The sequence below is a fragment of the Pteronotus mesoamericanus genome, unplaced genomic scaffold (assembly GCF_021234165.1).
Source record: "Pteronotus mesoamericanus isolate MK-2021 breed Mesoamerican mustached bat unplaced genomic scaffold, CSHL_Meso_final scaffold_21, whole genome shotgun sequence".
In the NCBI taxonomy this organism is placed as follows: domain Eukaryota; kingdom Metazoa; phylum Chordata; class Mammalia; order Chiroptera; family Mormoopidae; genus Pteronotus; species Pteronotus mesoamericanus.
Genome location: NW_026555310.1, coordinates 17059106 through 17075358, shown reverse-complemented (window position 1 = coordinate 17075358; position 16253 = coordinate 17059106). Strand labels below are relative to the sequence as shown.

Sequence of the window (16253 nt, the reverse complement as noted above, 5' to 3'; positions counted from 1 at the left end):
TGATTCCAATACCTGAATTGCGTTTTATCATAAATATACTAATGATGCCTACTTTAAAATTTTGCTAATTTCTCTTTTTTCATGTGACTGATCTATAATTTGTTAATTACATGGTCCCTATTTAACAAATATTTTTGATACAATTATGTTAAGCATATTAAGGTAATTAGACCTGGGTAAATTAAGGTAATTTTGACAAGGTTACTTTACATTATTTTTTCAGACCAAAATTTCTGGTTGGCAGTAATGAATTGGTGAATGACTCTTTTAAGCTTTATCAGGAGTGAACTGTTTGTGTCTTACTTTTCATTAGAAGATATGACCTACAACCTGTGATTCTGTGTGTTAATGGATTTTATGTAGAAAATGAATCTGTTGACGAGGAGTGGGGAGTATACTCAAGTAGTTTAGTCTCCGACTGGGTATTTCCTACTCAGCATAAGGCCAGCTGTCAGGGGTGGGGACCGGCTTCACTCTGCCCTCATTGAACTCAGCGCCCTTAAACAATCTTCTTAACTTCTCTAGGCCTCGGTTTCCTCACTTATAAAATCAATAGGTTAAGATAGCGTACTTTTAAAGTCTCTTCTTGTTTCAAAAGTCTGTAGTTTTATTTAAGATGAGGGCATTTTCATGAATCTTCCCTTTGTAGCGATGACTTTGGGTTTGACATTTTGAAAGAAAGCTATCATTGTGATCAGATTTGGTTTTGACCACTTTGTAGATAGGTTGAAGATTTTTGGCTCTATATTCTTGAAATAAAAATTTCAGGCTATTCGTGACTTCTTTTGCTATTCCTCAGGGGTTTTTTTTGGTTGGTTTGTTTTGTTTTTGTAACTGGGCAGCCTGGGGTGTTAGACTCTGGTTATATGATTGCCATTAGCAAAGGGGGATTGATAGATCTAGTTTTAGCATACTGTATAATAGAATAGTACTGGAAATATTGGAAGAGTTTTTTTAGAAATGATTTATTCTCACTCCGTCATTTGACAGATAAACAGGTACAAATATTTAATTTATATTGACAATTATAAGTTACATTCAGACCATTGACCATAATCGTATTTATTCACTCACCATGTATGTGAACCTCTTAAGTAGCCTCACTTTTGAGGACTAGGTTTTAAATACACTTCTAACATTCTTATTATGATGTTAAATAACTGTCTCTTTGATGAAGATTACAACACATTTCTCGCTTCCCATATGTTTGGCCTCCAAATCCTGTCCATTCTTATTTCTTTATTCATTCCTTATATATTGAGCTGACATTATACACCAGGCAGTATTCGAGGTACATGTATTCAATGGTAAGTAAAGTTTCAACTTCCCAAGTGGAACTTAATGTTCACCTTTGAAATCTCTCTAGTGTCTGCTCTTCCTCACTTTCCCAAGTGCCATAGTGTCAGAGAGTACCATCATTATCTTTCCCAATATAGTAGGGGTAGATAGGTAATGGACAATAAATACAAAGTAATAAGTAGTGATAGGTGCTGCAAATAAAAATAAAGCATGATTAGTAGATAATGATGAGCATGTGCTATTTTATATAGGGTGGGTCAAGGAACGTCTCTTTGGTATGATGACTTTTGAGCAGTATCTGGAAGAAATGGGTGTGTGATATCTGGGGCAAAGAGTGTGAGTCTCAAGAATTGCCTAAGATGTTGATATGGAAACAAAAGGTCAGAATACCTATTTCTATTACTTTTTTTGATCTTGAAAATTAAGGGGAAAAAAGTATGTGATTTAGCTCATGGATTGATGCTTTTGCCCTTCCTAGGTCCCAGGGATAAGACCAGTCACATGCCATTTGTGAAGTAACCTGACATGAATGGGATTTCCAAAGTGATGAGTTAGGAGGGAGGCCCTGACCTGTTGGCTTGCTTTTAGTGTAAAGTAATGCGTGAGCTTGCTTAACTGGGTATTTAAATTTGGCTGGTGTGTTACGTAGTTTTTATTAGAACAGCTCTCGCAGAAATGGAAAAATGTCTTTAAAAAGATTGCTGCCATGAGCCATAGATTGGTTATCATACCAATAAAAATCAGTGTTACAAAAAGTTGCTCTACTGGTACTTTATGTGCAGGGGTGTCCGACCCACCGTCCATGGGCCACATGCAGCTCAGAATGGCTATGAATGCAGTCCAACACAAAATCGTAAATTTACTTAAAACATTATGAGATTTTTTTGTGATTACATGTCGCAATATATTTAATGTGTGGCCCAAGGCATCTCTTCTTTCAGTGTGGCCCAGAGATGCCAGAAGGTTGGACACCCCTGGGACTTTAGGCAATTCAGGAAAATAATGCTTTAGCTACAGTAAGATATATTAGAGACATAGCAGAAAGGGAAATCAGCTGTTGATATAATGAAACAGAACCTGTTGCATCAGTAAGTTGAAGAACAAGTAAGTGTAGCAGTAAGTGAATGAGAACTATTGTATTATCTTTTATCTTTTATATAGTTAAAGTTTAATATTTTCTCAAAGGTCATTGGAGCGATGATACAGTCTTCCCTTATAGTCATTCAGGCTTCCCGTCTGGCAGAGGCTCTGCTGTTTGTAACACCTGGCTTTCATTGCCCTCTTGGGTATTGACATCCAGCAAGCAAAGCGGGGGAGAAAGGAAATGTGTGGAGGCTTATGTGGGCGGTTTTTGTGCTTCAAGCCTGAAATGGTGTATATCACTTCCACCAACCTGACATTCCTAAAGTAAACCCCAGTTGGTTGAGATCTATTTTCCTATTTATATAGTGCTAGAATCAGTTTGCTAGTATTTTAGTTTCTATATTTATAAAAGAGATTGATTTGTAATTTTATTTTTTAAAAATATCTTTGCAAATTTTAGTATAAGGGATATGCTGCCCTAACAAAATATGTAGGGAAATAATTTCTCTTTTCCTAGTCTCTGAAAGAATATGCATGAGATTTCTGTTACATCTCTCTTAAATGTTTATTAAAATTTACTTAAGACATCCAGGCTTAGAGATTTCTTGGTCAGAGATTTTTTTGTTTGGTTTTTTAAGTTAATATAGCTTCAATTTCTTTAACACATATAGCACTATTCAGATTTTTAATCATATCTTCTGGTTTTGCTAAGTTGTGTTGTTTTCAAAGAGTTTTTTTTATTTCATCTAAAATGTCATTTTTACTGATAGAATATCTTATAATATCTAATTGCTTTTAGAATTGTCTGTAGGTTATATAATGTTCTGAATTCATGCATGATAGTGAGAATTTGTTTTAGATTTTTCATCATTATCGTCTTACTACATTTTATTTTTTGACGTGTCTATTTTACCTTTTTATTCTGTTCCCTGTCTTTTTAAAGATTTTTGGTATTTTCCATCCTTTTTTTTCTCTTTTTGCTGTAGTCTCTATTTTTTCCCACTATTTTTTTGTTCTCTAATTCTGTTTTCTGCTCCATCTAATCTACAATTTACTTCATCTCTTGAGTTGTTAACAGTACATATTTCACAGCTATAGAATTTTTATTTTAGGAATTCAGTTCTCTGAATGAAAATCTCTACCCTATCCATTTTTACATATTTTTCCTCTATTTTCTGGAACATATTAATCACACATATTTTAAAGTCCTCAATAACTAATAACTGAATCACTCATGGGCCTTTTTCCTTTTTGTTTTTTTTTTCTTGTTGTCTTCTATTATCTTCTATGATAATTTTGTACTGAAAGCTGTATGTACCTCGTGTTTTGAAAAATTGAAAAGGTTCTATGGCATGTTAACATTGTCCAAAAGGAGTTCATCCTTTTTCTCTCCTAGGAAGGTAAAATGAGAGGTTCATCACTATAATCCAGTGGTTCTCAAACTTTGTATTAAAATGTATTAAATGTATTAAAATGTCAGTGTGTTTATGTAAACCAAAATTAATTTTAGACTGTAATAAGGAATAAAAAGCATTTATTTGAGCAGAAGTAGCTACAGCCTAGGACACAGAGATTCAGGCAGAAAATTTAGGTAGCATCCCCAGGCAAAGGAGAGGCAGCCTTTTCTTTTAAAGATTTTATTTATTTATTTATTTTTAGAGTGAGGGAAAGGAGGGAAAAGAGAGGGAGAGAAACATTGAGAGAGAGAAAAACTGGTGGGCTGCTTCCTGTATGTGCCCCTACCAGCGACTGAACTCACAACCCAGGTATGTGCTCTGACCGGGAATCAAACCAGTGACCTTTTGCATTGCTTTGTGTGAGGAAGCCCAACAAGTAGCCATCCCAGTCAGGGCAGGGCTGCCTTTTATAGCTAAAGTTCCTATCCAAGTAAATTGTGTGGTTCTGATCGAATGGGGCAGTTTTCTGTCCTTTGGTAGAAAGATGAAACCAGGGTTTACCTGCATTGGTGTCACAAGCATACGTTCGTGATATAGTTTTTCCTATAAGTCCACCAGGCAACTGCTCAGTGAGCTGCCTGCTGAGCCGCCCGGCACCAAGGAGTAGATAAGAGTCACACACGGTAACTGTGTTGTTCACTCAGCTTTTATTGAATGCAGGTTCACTCAAAGTAGAACATCAACATACATTAATATCCTACTCACACTCTAACACTCTAAGAGAATTATATCACAGACACACAGCAATCAATCGGGCATAACGAACCTGAGTCCCAGAGTCTCAGTCTGCAGGCCTGGGAGACAGCACCAGGGGCAAGGGAGCTGTCAGTGTCTTGCAAGGAAGGGTCTCCGGAGCCAGGTGGGCAGCAGGGCAGATGAAATCCCCAGTCCAGCAGAGCAGAGCCTCTGGGGGCCGATGCCAAGGGAGATCGGTGTGGCGCGGAACAGCGCTCTGGTGTGTGGAGCTCAGCTGTCTTAGCAGTGGTCTGGGACCTGCCTCAGTTACACCTTGAAAGTGGCGTGCTCTACCCTTCAGGGTCATTTGATAAATGTCTTGGCACCCCTGGTGGCAAGTGGGGAATTTCCCCAGGAGCCTATCTCTGAGTGGTCCTGCTCTGCAGACATGGCTGTTCTGATGACGTGTGCAGATACCTTAGGTGTGTTTCCTTGCCAGATGTGTCTGCTCTGACTTAGGTGGTTTCCCTCTTTAACCAAAGTGTCATGGCTGACGGACAGCCATCTTGATTGACACGAGTGACTCCACTTTGTTTTATATACTTCATGCTATCTTGATCAGACCAATGCCATTTTCTTGGTCCTGCTCTCCACAACTGGCATAAACAAACAGCGCAGGAAGCCCAGAGTCCAGCCTGAGGTTCTTCAGGTGCACAGAATGTATGAGGAGCCCCTGTGAGCAAGTGGCCGCCAGGCTATTACTGTTCATAAAATCAAGTCCTCCAGTGATCATGAGGAATCTATCTCAGAAGATAAATTCCTTCTCATGGTTCACATCAAGTGAATCATTTTTCTTGGGGTCTACATATATATTACTGGGGAAGTGATAAAAAAATTTAGAGACAAATGTTTGTTGAAGTAATATGGGGTCTCTCTTTCTTGATCCAGGACCAGAATTGCCACATGCCTCAAGGGTGGCAATTGCCACCATTGCCTTCTGTGATCTCACCTCTTAGCTGAGAGATGTTCTTTTTTTCATTTTGAATTGTCACAGCTGTCCCTAATGCTTTTAAACAGAACTGAAAAAAATAGCTTTTCACTCTTTCAGCTTTAGCATTGATGTTTCACAAACCACTCAGTTATTCATGATGCAAAAGTCAACGGTTTTATAATTTTGTAAATGAAAGAACAAATCATTATTTAGTTTCTTTTTTTTTTCAGGAAAAACATAAACAAGAATTGGAAGACATGAGGAAAGCTGGTCATGAAGCCCTCAGCATTATTGTGGATGAATATAAGGTAGAGAATTGAGAGTCTTTTAAACTTTGGTAAACTTTAGTAAAAATTTTTCACGTAGGCATAAGCAAACATACACAAATTGTAGAATTCTCATGTAGTCTTATTTTGGTACAGAATTTTTCCAGTTAATCTATAGTGTTCACTGAAGGCCTACATAGTAATGTTAAATGTTGCTCTGCGTTTGAGAAGTTAGAATATTTGAGAATACAGGATTGGCAGCTGAAGGTTCAAAAACAAAATACTAAAAAATTAATTGCTGGATTATATTATGGTTTCGCTTCCAATACAAAAAGAAAGGCATGGTATAAACCTGAAAAATATTGTTATACTTTTATTCCTTTCTTAAATATTTTAAGTAGATTTTAATATATTTAAGTAATGACAGAAATTATGATAAATATCAATATGAGTGCTACACAATACTATTCTTTTGATTCTATGCCTATATAAGCTTAATCATTTAAAACAAATTAAGTGTTTAATGACAAATTTTTTTCAGTAAAATTTCACGTTAGATCTTTTTCCCCCCACAAGAGACATACATTCTTGTTGAAATAAAATTCAAATAATTTTCCCAGAGGTAACTACTGTTAGTTATTTAATGTACATTTTTCTAGAAGTTCTCGCTCTTTCTCTCTCTCTCTCTCTGTATATATATATATACACACACATCATGCTATGTAATTTTGATTTGTTTTTACAAAAATGTTTTTCTATTCAAACTGTTCCTGGTTTCTTCCTGTATTTACTCCATATGACTAGAGATAGTTTAATGTCAGTTGTCAGTTTATATACATGTGTTTTATTTTTGTCACTGTTCTATAGTATTCCACAGTACATGCGTAATATAGTTGCTTTAACTCTGCCTCTATAGATGAACTTAGTTTTGTTTTTGATTATTCATTATTACACTAAGTGTTTTTTTAAAAATCCCTTTACCACATGTGAAATATAGAAATATTTTGTCAATTCAACTTTATCCCTAGGCTTGATAGAAGTTAATGTCATTTTACTTAGCTGATAATTTAATGTGAAAAAGATTCCTGTAACAAGTCATTTGGATAAAAGTAGAAAAAGAAGTAGATCCAAAATTACTTCAAGTGAAAAACTTTCCCCCTTTCCATAAAATAGTCTGGTAGATAAGTTCTGGGACGTGAAAGGTCATTTTTGCGACTTGGCCCAATGTAGAAACTGGTTCAATTGTTGAGAAGGTCATTCAAAAAATGTCTGGTTTTTACAGCTGTGATTATTGGCTCTTTTTATAATGTTGTGAATTTTTAGTTCTGCTAATATAAACCAGCTTTAGTTATTGAGTTGGGGAAAAGTATAGGATCTATTTTGAACCATCCTTTTTTCCCTAAGGGTAATGGTGGGTAGAATTAAAATACTGGAATTTACATAATTCTCTTGGAAGAGTAAGTGATATATTCTTGGATGAATATATATTTTACTTTTTATTTATGAATTTTAAATTAAATGTTTGGAAAGTACATTCTGTATACTTATATGTACTTTTAAACAGTTCAGTATTTAATATATTAAGTCCTTTTTTGGTTCTAGCTTCATAAAATTTCCTTTGCTGAAAACATGTTTATTATGTATTACTTTCAACAGTGCCAACTAATGTGGTTAAAATCCTATGTGAAAACTTTGTAAATATATTTTACATTTGTATTTTGAGGAAATTTGGTTGTGAGCTATTTATTTTATCTTCTTTTTTCTAGTATCATTATTTGTCACTAATTTAAAAAAAGAATTTAAAAGTATCAGGCATTAAGTATTATGATTTACTAAAAAGGATTAGAGGTTGAACTAGAAAGCATTCAAACTTATATTTTCATCATCATATTATACTTACAGTCAGTTAACATGAAAATACATACATTTTTCTACAGCAGGGAACTTTTAGTGTGAATACATTTTATGTAGCTTTAGATATTGACTTAGTGATGAGCTTCACATTTGGTACAATAATATTACAATACTCTCAGAAGGAGTAACATTTAATATGTTAATTATCACATGAAATTTTATAATCCAGGCGATCTAAAAACACACGGAGCATCAACTTCATAGTAGTATAGGAAAAAATAGAAAAAATAACTCAGTCGAAAAAATAGACAATGTTTTCCTTGTTGATTGGATGTCTATAATTTGTGTTAATTTATGTCTTATTATGGAATAAGAAAAAATTTTCATTTCTAAATTCAAGCATGAGAAGTTCATGTGATTATTATTTTACTATGCTTCTCTTTTTTAAAAAAAAGATGGCAACTTACTTTTTATTAATATCTTTTAAAGTTTTGTTTTGTTAAAATATATAAACATTTTGATGGATGACTCATTAATCTTTAGGTAACTCAAAAATAAACTGAAATATACCTTTTAATAACCATTACTATGATAATAGCAATAGTGGTAATATTCTCTTTGTATTTTATTCCTTAATTCAGGATATATATTGACATCATTTTTATGCCAGAGACTATTGTCGATATAGCACTAACAAAATAGACAAGCCCTTGTTGCAATGGAATATATTTTCCATGCACAGACACCAGTGTATATGGGTATACTAGAAGTGCACATACATGTACAGGAAGTAAGGAACCTAAAACCATATCTTTCCTGATGCTTTGGTTTTCAGGGCTTCACACTCTTACCTCTCCTACCTGTGCAGGTATTTACTCAAATATGCAACTGGACTAGAGAAATCTGTTACCCTCCTACTACCATTCTTGACCTCTAGGGATCTGACATATCCTAGACTAGATATGATGAGTCATTTTATCCCCTCCAAGTTGAGTTGAAACATTATTGAAGAGTTTGAAAAAATAATTCATTAGGGAAAATAATTCAAAATGTACCAACTAAGGTAAAACAAAAATGCAAAGGTGCATTATTTTTCCATTAACCTCTGCTTCCAGACATAAGTAGTAGACATTTTTTTTCTCATATTCTTCCTTGTAAATACAGCTAAAAAAAAATAAACCCTGAGCATTAATGTGTAAAACAGACATAAGGTCTTGACAGTTTGGCTAAAAAAGTCAGACGGGCTCAGGATCTTGGGATCCAAGTAAATATGTGATGCTGGGTTCCCTGTTTTATGTTTGTTTGTTTGTTTTTTGCTTCATTTGCTCTAGAAAGGTGCTAGAGCAGTGAAAAACCCAACACACCAAATGGGCACAGACAACAAACCCCAAGGAAAGCCTGTTTTCTCTACCCAAAAGACAAGAAAACCCTCGATCTCAAAAGGCATAAAACTATTAGATGATAACTATTCTAATCCCACCAAACATCCCAGCATAAATTGCAGTCCCTCACCAGGCCATGATGGGGTACTGTTCCTTTCCCCACTGAGGCAGTGATAAAGAAGGCTGCCTGGGAACCAGGACTTTTGGTGTCACTGAGCAGTAAGTTCCCTTTCCCTTGAGTGTCAGGGTAGGCCATGTAGGAAACCTAAACTTCCACCCATCCTGATGGTAATAAGACCCTTTTCCCTTTCCCTGTTGGCTACATATGAAGGGATATTGAATGGAGAATCAGGACTTTAATTACTGCTCACTAGTTATAAGATCATCCCCCCCTGCCCCTGCCACAGTGTCAGTGGAGACCATTTGGGGAACAATAAGGTGGCACCCTTATTGCTCATAGCCAGAGTGATATCAGTGAAATTCTAATGGGACACTTGAGCTTCCGACCACGTCCATCGATAGTGAAGAGATCTGTGTTCCCCTTGCCCTGAGTGTCAGTGGAGAATGAATCAGGACCTGGGCATTCTACTGTACCTGGGTGTTTTCCTCTTTCCCTGCTGGAATAGTATTGCATTAGAGGAATCCTGCTAAAACGCAATTTAAAATATCCACGTTTCAGTTGAAAATTAGTACCCTTACCAAGAGCCAAGGAAATCTCATTTTGATTGAAAAAAGACAATGAGCAGAAGCCAACACTGAGTAGACAACAATGTGGGAATTCTTTTCCAAGGATTCTTTATTGTTGGTCTATTACAGTTGTCCCAATTACCCCCTGTTGCTCTCCCCCCTCTCCCGCAGTCAGTCCCCACCCTGCTGGCATCCATCAGAGCAGTGATTTAAGGAGCAATAATGAATATGCTAGAAGCAAATGACAAAGTAGAAAATCACAGCAAAAGAATAGAAAATTTCAGCAAAATAATAGATTATTTAAAGAAGAACAAAACGGACATTTTAGAATTAAAAAATACAATAACCAAAATAAATAAGGTATGAATTCAAAAGCATAATAGAGAGACATTGGAAAGAATAAGTGAATGTGAAAATAGAGAAATAGAGATCACTAAGTTTAAATGATATATCAAAAACAAATAAACAGGGGTTTAGAGATCTTTGAGATATAAAATTCATGTCATCAGAGTCCTTGAAAGAAAAGAGTTGAATTGAAAAATATTCAAAGAAATAGTGGCTGAGAAGTTTCCCAAATCTGTCAGAAGAAATGAAAGTACATACTCAAGAAGCTGAGTGAACTTTAGACAAGATCAACAAAAATGCAAAATATTCCACTCCAAGACCCTTGTGATGGTTAATTTTATGTGTCTACCTGGCTGGGCCATAGTGCCCAGATACTTGGTCAAGTGTTATTATTGATATTTTTGTGAGGGAGTATTTTGGATAAGATGAACACTTATATCCATCGACTGAGTAAAGTGGATTGCCCACCGTGATTGAGTGGACCTTATCTCATCATTAGAAGGTCTTAATAGAACAAAGACTGACTTCCTCTGAGCAAGGTGTTCTGCTAGCAGATAGCCTTTATAGACTTTCCTTTGGGTCTTCTGTCATCCAGCCTACGCTTCAGATACTGAATTTGCCAACCTCCATAATTGTGCAAGCCAATTCCTAAAAATATCTATCTGACCCTGACGAATGCACATATCATAGTCAATTCTTAAAATTAAAAACAAAGATAAAGTCTTGCAGGTAGCCAGGGAAAGATGACATTTTACCTATAGGAGATAAACAGAATGACATTGGAGCATCCCTGGCCAGGTAGCTCAGTTGATTAGAGCATCATCCTTATATGTCAAGGTTGCAAGGTTTGATCCCCAGTCAGGACACATACAAGAATCAACCAATGAATGCATAAATAAGTGGAAAAACAGATCGATGTTTATATCTTTTTTTCCTCCCTTCCTCTCTCTAAAATCAATTTTTTAAAAAAGAACGATATTGGATATTTCATCAGAAACCATAGGGAGCAAAAGGAAATGGAACAAATGCTGAATGAAAACAACTATCAACCCAGATTCTTACATTCAGTGAAAATATACTTCTGGAGTGAAGGAGAAAATAATATGTACTCAGATGAAGGAAAACTAAGCAAATTTGTCATATAAACCTACCATAAAACAATGGCTAAGGAAGTTAGCTACACAAAAGGAAAGAATTTTAGAATATTAGGGAAAAACAAAGAGCAAAAATATGTCTAAGTGCAATAGACTTTCTTTTTTTAAGTTTATAAATTATGTGCACTATTAAATAACACATTATAGCATTGTCTGATGTAGTTCTTGGTGTATGTGAAGGAAAAATTTTTTTAAATTATATTGTAAACACGGGAGAATAAAGGACATAAGGCAAGGGGAGGTGAGTAAGGCTTCTGCATTTAACTTGAACTGGTAAAATGCCAATACCAGTGATAGTGTGATTTATTATTATTATTATTTTTTATTATTCCAAATTTACTTACTACTCTACATTTCATCTTATGATAGGCTTAGGGATTTCTTTATTAAACAGTTTGATTGCAGGATATTAAACTATTAAAGTCATTTGGAGCTAGTTTACATTTGTATGTATGTATTACAGAAACTATAATCAGTCTAAAATATAATACAGAAGACATTTATCCATTTGTCACTGTGATTCCCAAGGAACTGAAATAATAATCCAGTAATGATTACTACAGAGGGAAGTGTATTAGTCATATATTTTTATTTAGAGTAGGCCAATGATACTATGTTATTTTAATATTTTATAATTTTAATAGCTTTATTGAGATATAATTCACATACTATAAAATTCACCTATTTAAAATTTTTAATGCAGCAGTTTTTAGTATATTCACATTAAATGTACAACCATAATCACAACCTAATTGTAGAGCATTTCATCACTCCTAGATAAAACGTTTTATCTTTCAGCAGTCTCTCTTCACTTCTCCAACTACCCTGCCTCCTGGCCCTTAGTAACCACTAATCTACATTACATCAGTATAGATTTGCATCTTCTCAACATTTCATTATAAATAGAATTATTAATTTGTGATCTTTGTGACTGGCTTCTTTTACTTAGCATAATGATTTTAGTATTCATCCATGTTGTTGCATGCTTTAGTACTTCATTTTTTTAAAAAGTTGAACTGTTCCTTTGCATGAGGAAGTTCTGATATTTTAGGATATGTTTTGGGGCTTTGTTTCAGCAAATTATCATGTATTCAGATATTAATTTAAACAATTTTAATCTAAATGCCCATCTAATTTTTTACATTGGCAATCAGATTTTAAAAAACACCTTAAAGTTCTAGTATATTTTGGTTACTGTATCTTGTGTACCTAACACCATTCAAATGAAATAGTACTTTTTAAAGTTCCCGAATAATGTGATCAGCTTTTCCTGATTTAAAAATAGAAATAAACTATGTTATGATTAAAACTTTTTACAAAGAATTGAAAATTCTGATTGACCTGGAATTAGTCCTGTATTTGACGGATTAGCCAACTTCCTTAAACTGGATTTTATTACTTTTAGTGACTCTTTAATCATACTTCTTCAAGTTATCTACTGTAGGAACTAGGTTAAAAAAACCTGCAACCTAATTCATATTGGAACAACTTTAAATGCCAAAGTTTTTTTTTGTATTATTATTATTATGTATTCTTATCTTTTTCTACATTTAATAATGATATATAAAAAACTATATATCTTTACTCTATGAAGTACTTCTATTAGAAGAGATGATTATTTTGAAGACAGACCTGGTTCAAGTAAGTAGTTGTGACCTTGGGCAGTTTCTTATATGCAAATTTTAGTTTCTTTAGAGAGAGAGAGAGAGAGAGAGAGAGAGAGAGAGAGAGAATAAACCGTAGAACTTATTCGTAGTGTTGTGTCTATGAAACAACAAATACTGCATGGCTAAGAATAATGCTGTTAATAAAAATTAGCTGTTACTGTTTTTGTTCTTAACATACTGGTTTTCTAGCATAGCAACTTCAGTGCCTTGTTATTATCTTACAGCCAATTATTAATTAGTTTACTTTTCAGAATCATACAATGTAGATTCTTGTTTCAATCTTTGGAACCATCCACTTAGGTGAAAGAAATTGTGGCCCTGCCCTTCCTAATCCTTTTCTCCTCTTAAAAAGCCAGCATTCTTTTGTTCTTTTAGAAAATAAATAGCTCACTCCAGATTGATGAAAGGACATGTGAAATTCTGTTAAAATACAGAAGAAAACTAAGCTAAAAGTAACCTAACTATGTATGCCACTTTTCCCATAATGTTTACTTAATTTCATTTATTTTTTCCTCTCTCATGTCATTTACCCTGATAATTAACAACAGTAAAGTAAATATAGATCTTGGTAGGCTTTCCAGAGGAGAATGTCACATCTAAAATTGTTTACTCCAAGTAACATAAGAATTTTCCTTTACTTGTCTAATTGAGCATTTTTTCTTGAAATTGCCATTCTCTGGCTCAGACTTCACAGTTCTTTATGTCTGTAGTTTTCTCTATCAAATTTTACTATCCATGATGTGAGATTTTTTAAGATAATAACTAGTTGTATTAGTGTGATGCTTGTTTGTTTAAAATGCCCTCAACAGTTCCCATGGATAAGGGTGTCTTTTTCCTTTGGTTACTCACCTTTTCCAGCATATAAGACATGACTTGTGTTGTATTTAAAAGATGCATCTGCCAAGGCAGATATCTTCTCTCAAAATTCTATGTCAGTTGATTTAATTGCAATCTAGCTGGTTGTTATTTTCTTTAAGTTTCTAGAAGTCATTTTGTTACTGCTAAGGGGTTTTAATCATTGTAATTTCCATTCACATTTATTTCTTTGAATATATTCTATTTCATCTTGTAGCCATACTTTTCCATTTGTATCATCTGATATCACATGTGTCCAGGTTATGTGTGTGTGCATGAAGGTGGATGCCTGCACACATGCGTGTGTTTCACATTGAAATCACTATGAAATTTTTTTGTGCAGAAAATGATAATCTAACAGAACCTAAATGACTGTAGGATAGGCTGCTTTTTGCTTTTGAAAATTTAAAAAAATGAGAAGTTTAAACTGTAACTAAGAAAATAGATTTTATCCTGCATCAAGATTTTTTAAATAACTTACTGCTTTCCTTAATATGCGATAAGTAATTGCAGTACGAAAAAGCTTCTTTGTAATTGAAGATTGGTAAATTAGGGACTTTGGCAGAGAGACTATCAAAGAAAGCCATACATTGAAAAATACAGGCATATTTGCTAAAATAGATTTAATATATCATATATAAAATAGATGTACTCATATTGTTTCTTGTTTTCCTTTTTAGAATTATGTCTGTACATATCTATTGGATTAATATAGTGTACCAAAGTGCTTGAGGTAAAGATGTTTTAAATGTTGACATACTCTTAAAATGACTTTCTTTTTGTCCTTATAATTTTGAGGAAGAGAATTTTCCGAAGGAAGTACTAGTTGACTTAGTATGTTAAAGATCAAAGCTGGAACTTTTGCTAACGTGCTGTAATAGTGAATGAAAAATGCTCAAGAAATTAAGTTCAACGATTGTTTTTATTTTATCTTGCTTTGAGCCTAGTTCATTAAAAAAATCCAATTTGACACAAATAAGATATGAACATATATTTTGGTTAACATTTTTGTTCTGCTACTGTATGCAGACTTATTCAAGGCAATGATAACAGACTTGTCCCGTTTCCTTTCTTTTCTTTTTTTTTAAATGAGGTGTTTGTTTTAAGGAAGATCATTTAGAAAAAGAGCTTTCCCTTTTTGAAATTCTTCTCTACAAAGTTACATTAAATGATCTTCTTGATTCTGGCTCAACTTGTTCATTTTTTTAAATTAAATTACACTCTGTTTTTTGTTGCTGTTGTTTTTCAATTAAATTTATTAGGGTGGCTTGTTATTGGTTCCGAGCGTACATTTCTGATACTTGCTGTATATATTGCATTATGTGCCTACCACCCAAGGTTAAATCATATTTTGTTGACATATATTTGGTCCCCTTTACCCTTTACTACCTTCCCACCCCTCTTCCCTCTCATAAATACTGTTTGCTGTCTATCTGTGAGTTTCAGTTTTATATCCCACATGTGAGTGAGATCAGATGATTCTTAGCTTTTTCTGGCTGACTTTTTTCCCTCAGCATGATATTCTCAAGTTCCATCCATGTTGTCAAAAATGGCAGTATTTCTCTTTTCTTATGGATGAGTGGTAATTTCATTGTATATATCATATGTGTCATATATTCATATATTCTTTATCTAATCATCTATTAAAGGATGCTTTTTTTTTGTCTTGGCCACCATGAATAATGATGCAATGAACATAGATGTGCATATATCTTTGTGAATAAATGTTTTCATATTTTTCAGGTAGACCCAGAAGAAGGGTTGCTGGGTCACATCATAGGTCTATTCATACTTTTTGAGGAACTTCCATACTGTTTTTCATATTGGCTATACCAATTTACATGCCCGCCAGCAATGAATGAGGGTTCCTTTTCTCCCACAACCTTTCCAACACTTGTTATTATCTGTCTTGTTGATAATAGCCATTCTGACAGGTGCGAGGTGGTATCTCATTGTAGTTTCGATTTACACTTCTCTAATAGCTAGTGAAGTTGAACATTTTTTCATATATATCTGTTGGCCATTTGTATATTTTCTTGGGAGAAGTATCTGTTGAGGTTCTCTGCCCATTTTTTAAATTGGATTGATTGTTGTTGAGTTGTATGAGTTCTTCCAATATTTTGGATATTAACCCCTTTTCAGAGCTGTTGTTGGCAAATATCTTCTTCCATTCAGTTGGTTGCCTTATTGCCAAGATGTCTACACTAAAGTAGACATATAGACATACACACCAATTTTTCTTTTACATTCTTTGTTTATGAAGCCTGACTAAATTGATGATCTTTAATTCTGTGTATTAAATCCCAGTTGCCAAGATCCAATGAGTTCTAGTCACATGAATAGTGCTTATAAATACTTCACTGTGTTACTGAGAAAGCAAAGAATGGGAAGATGTTTTCTAAAGTCTTAGAATATTTTATGAAGAGAATTTTTTATATAAGTATTTTCACTTTTTGTGTTGTTTGAATATCAGAAAATTGAATCAGTTACACTAGAGTTTTAGGCTTACAAATTTACTTACGGTGAAAATGATGCAAA

The 16253-nt window shown here is 34.0% G+C and overlaps 1 protein-coding gene across 4 annotated transcripts in view; it reads left to right on the top strand.

The window, feature by feature from the left end:
- CCDC91 (coiled-coil domain containing 91) overlaps positions 1-16253 on the top strand; it is a 289909-nt gene that overhangs the window by 150261 nt on the left and 123395 nt on the right. For all 4 annotated transcript variants that reach the window (XM_054591295.1, XM_054591292.1, XM_054591294.1 and 1 more), the window contains exon 7: positions 5736-5813. In XM_054591295.1, the coding sequence (XP_054447270.1) occupies positions 5736-5813 (78 nt within the window). The remainder of the gene's footprint in view (positions 1-5735; positions 5814-16253) is intronic.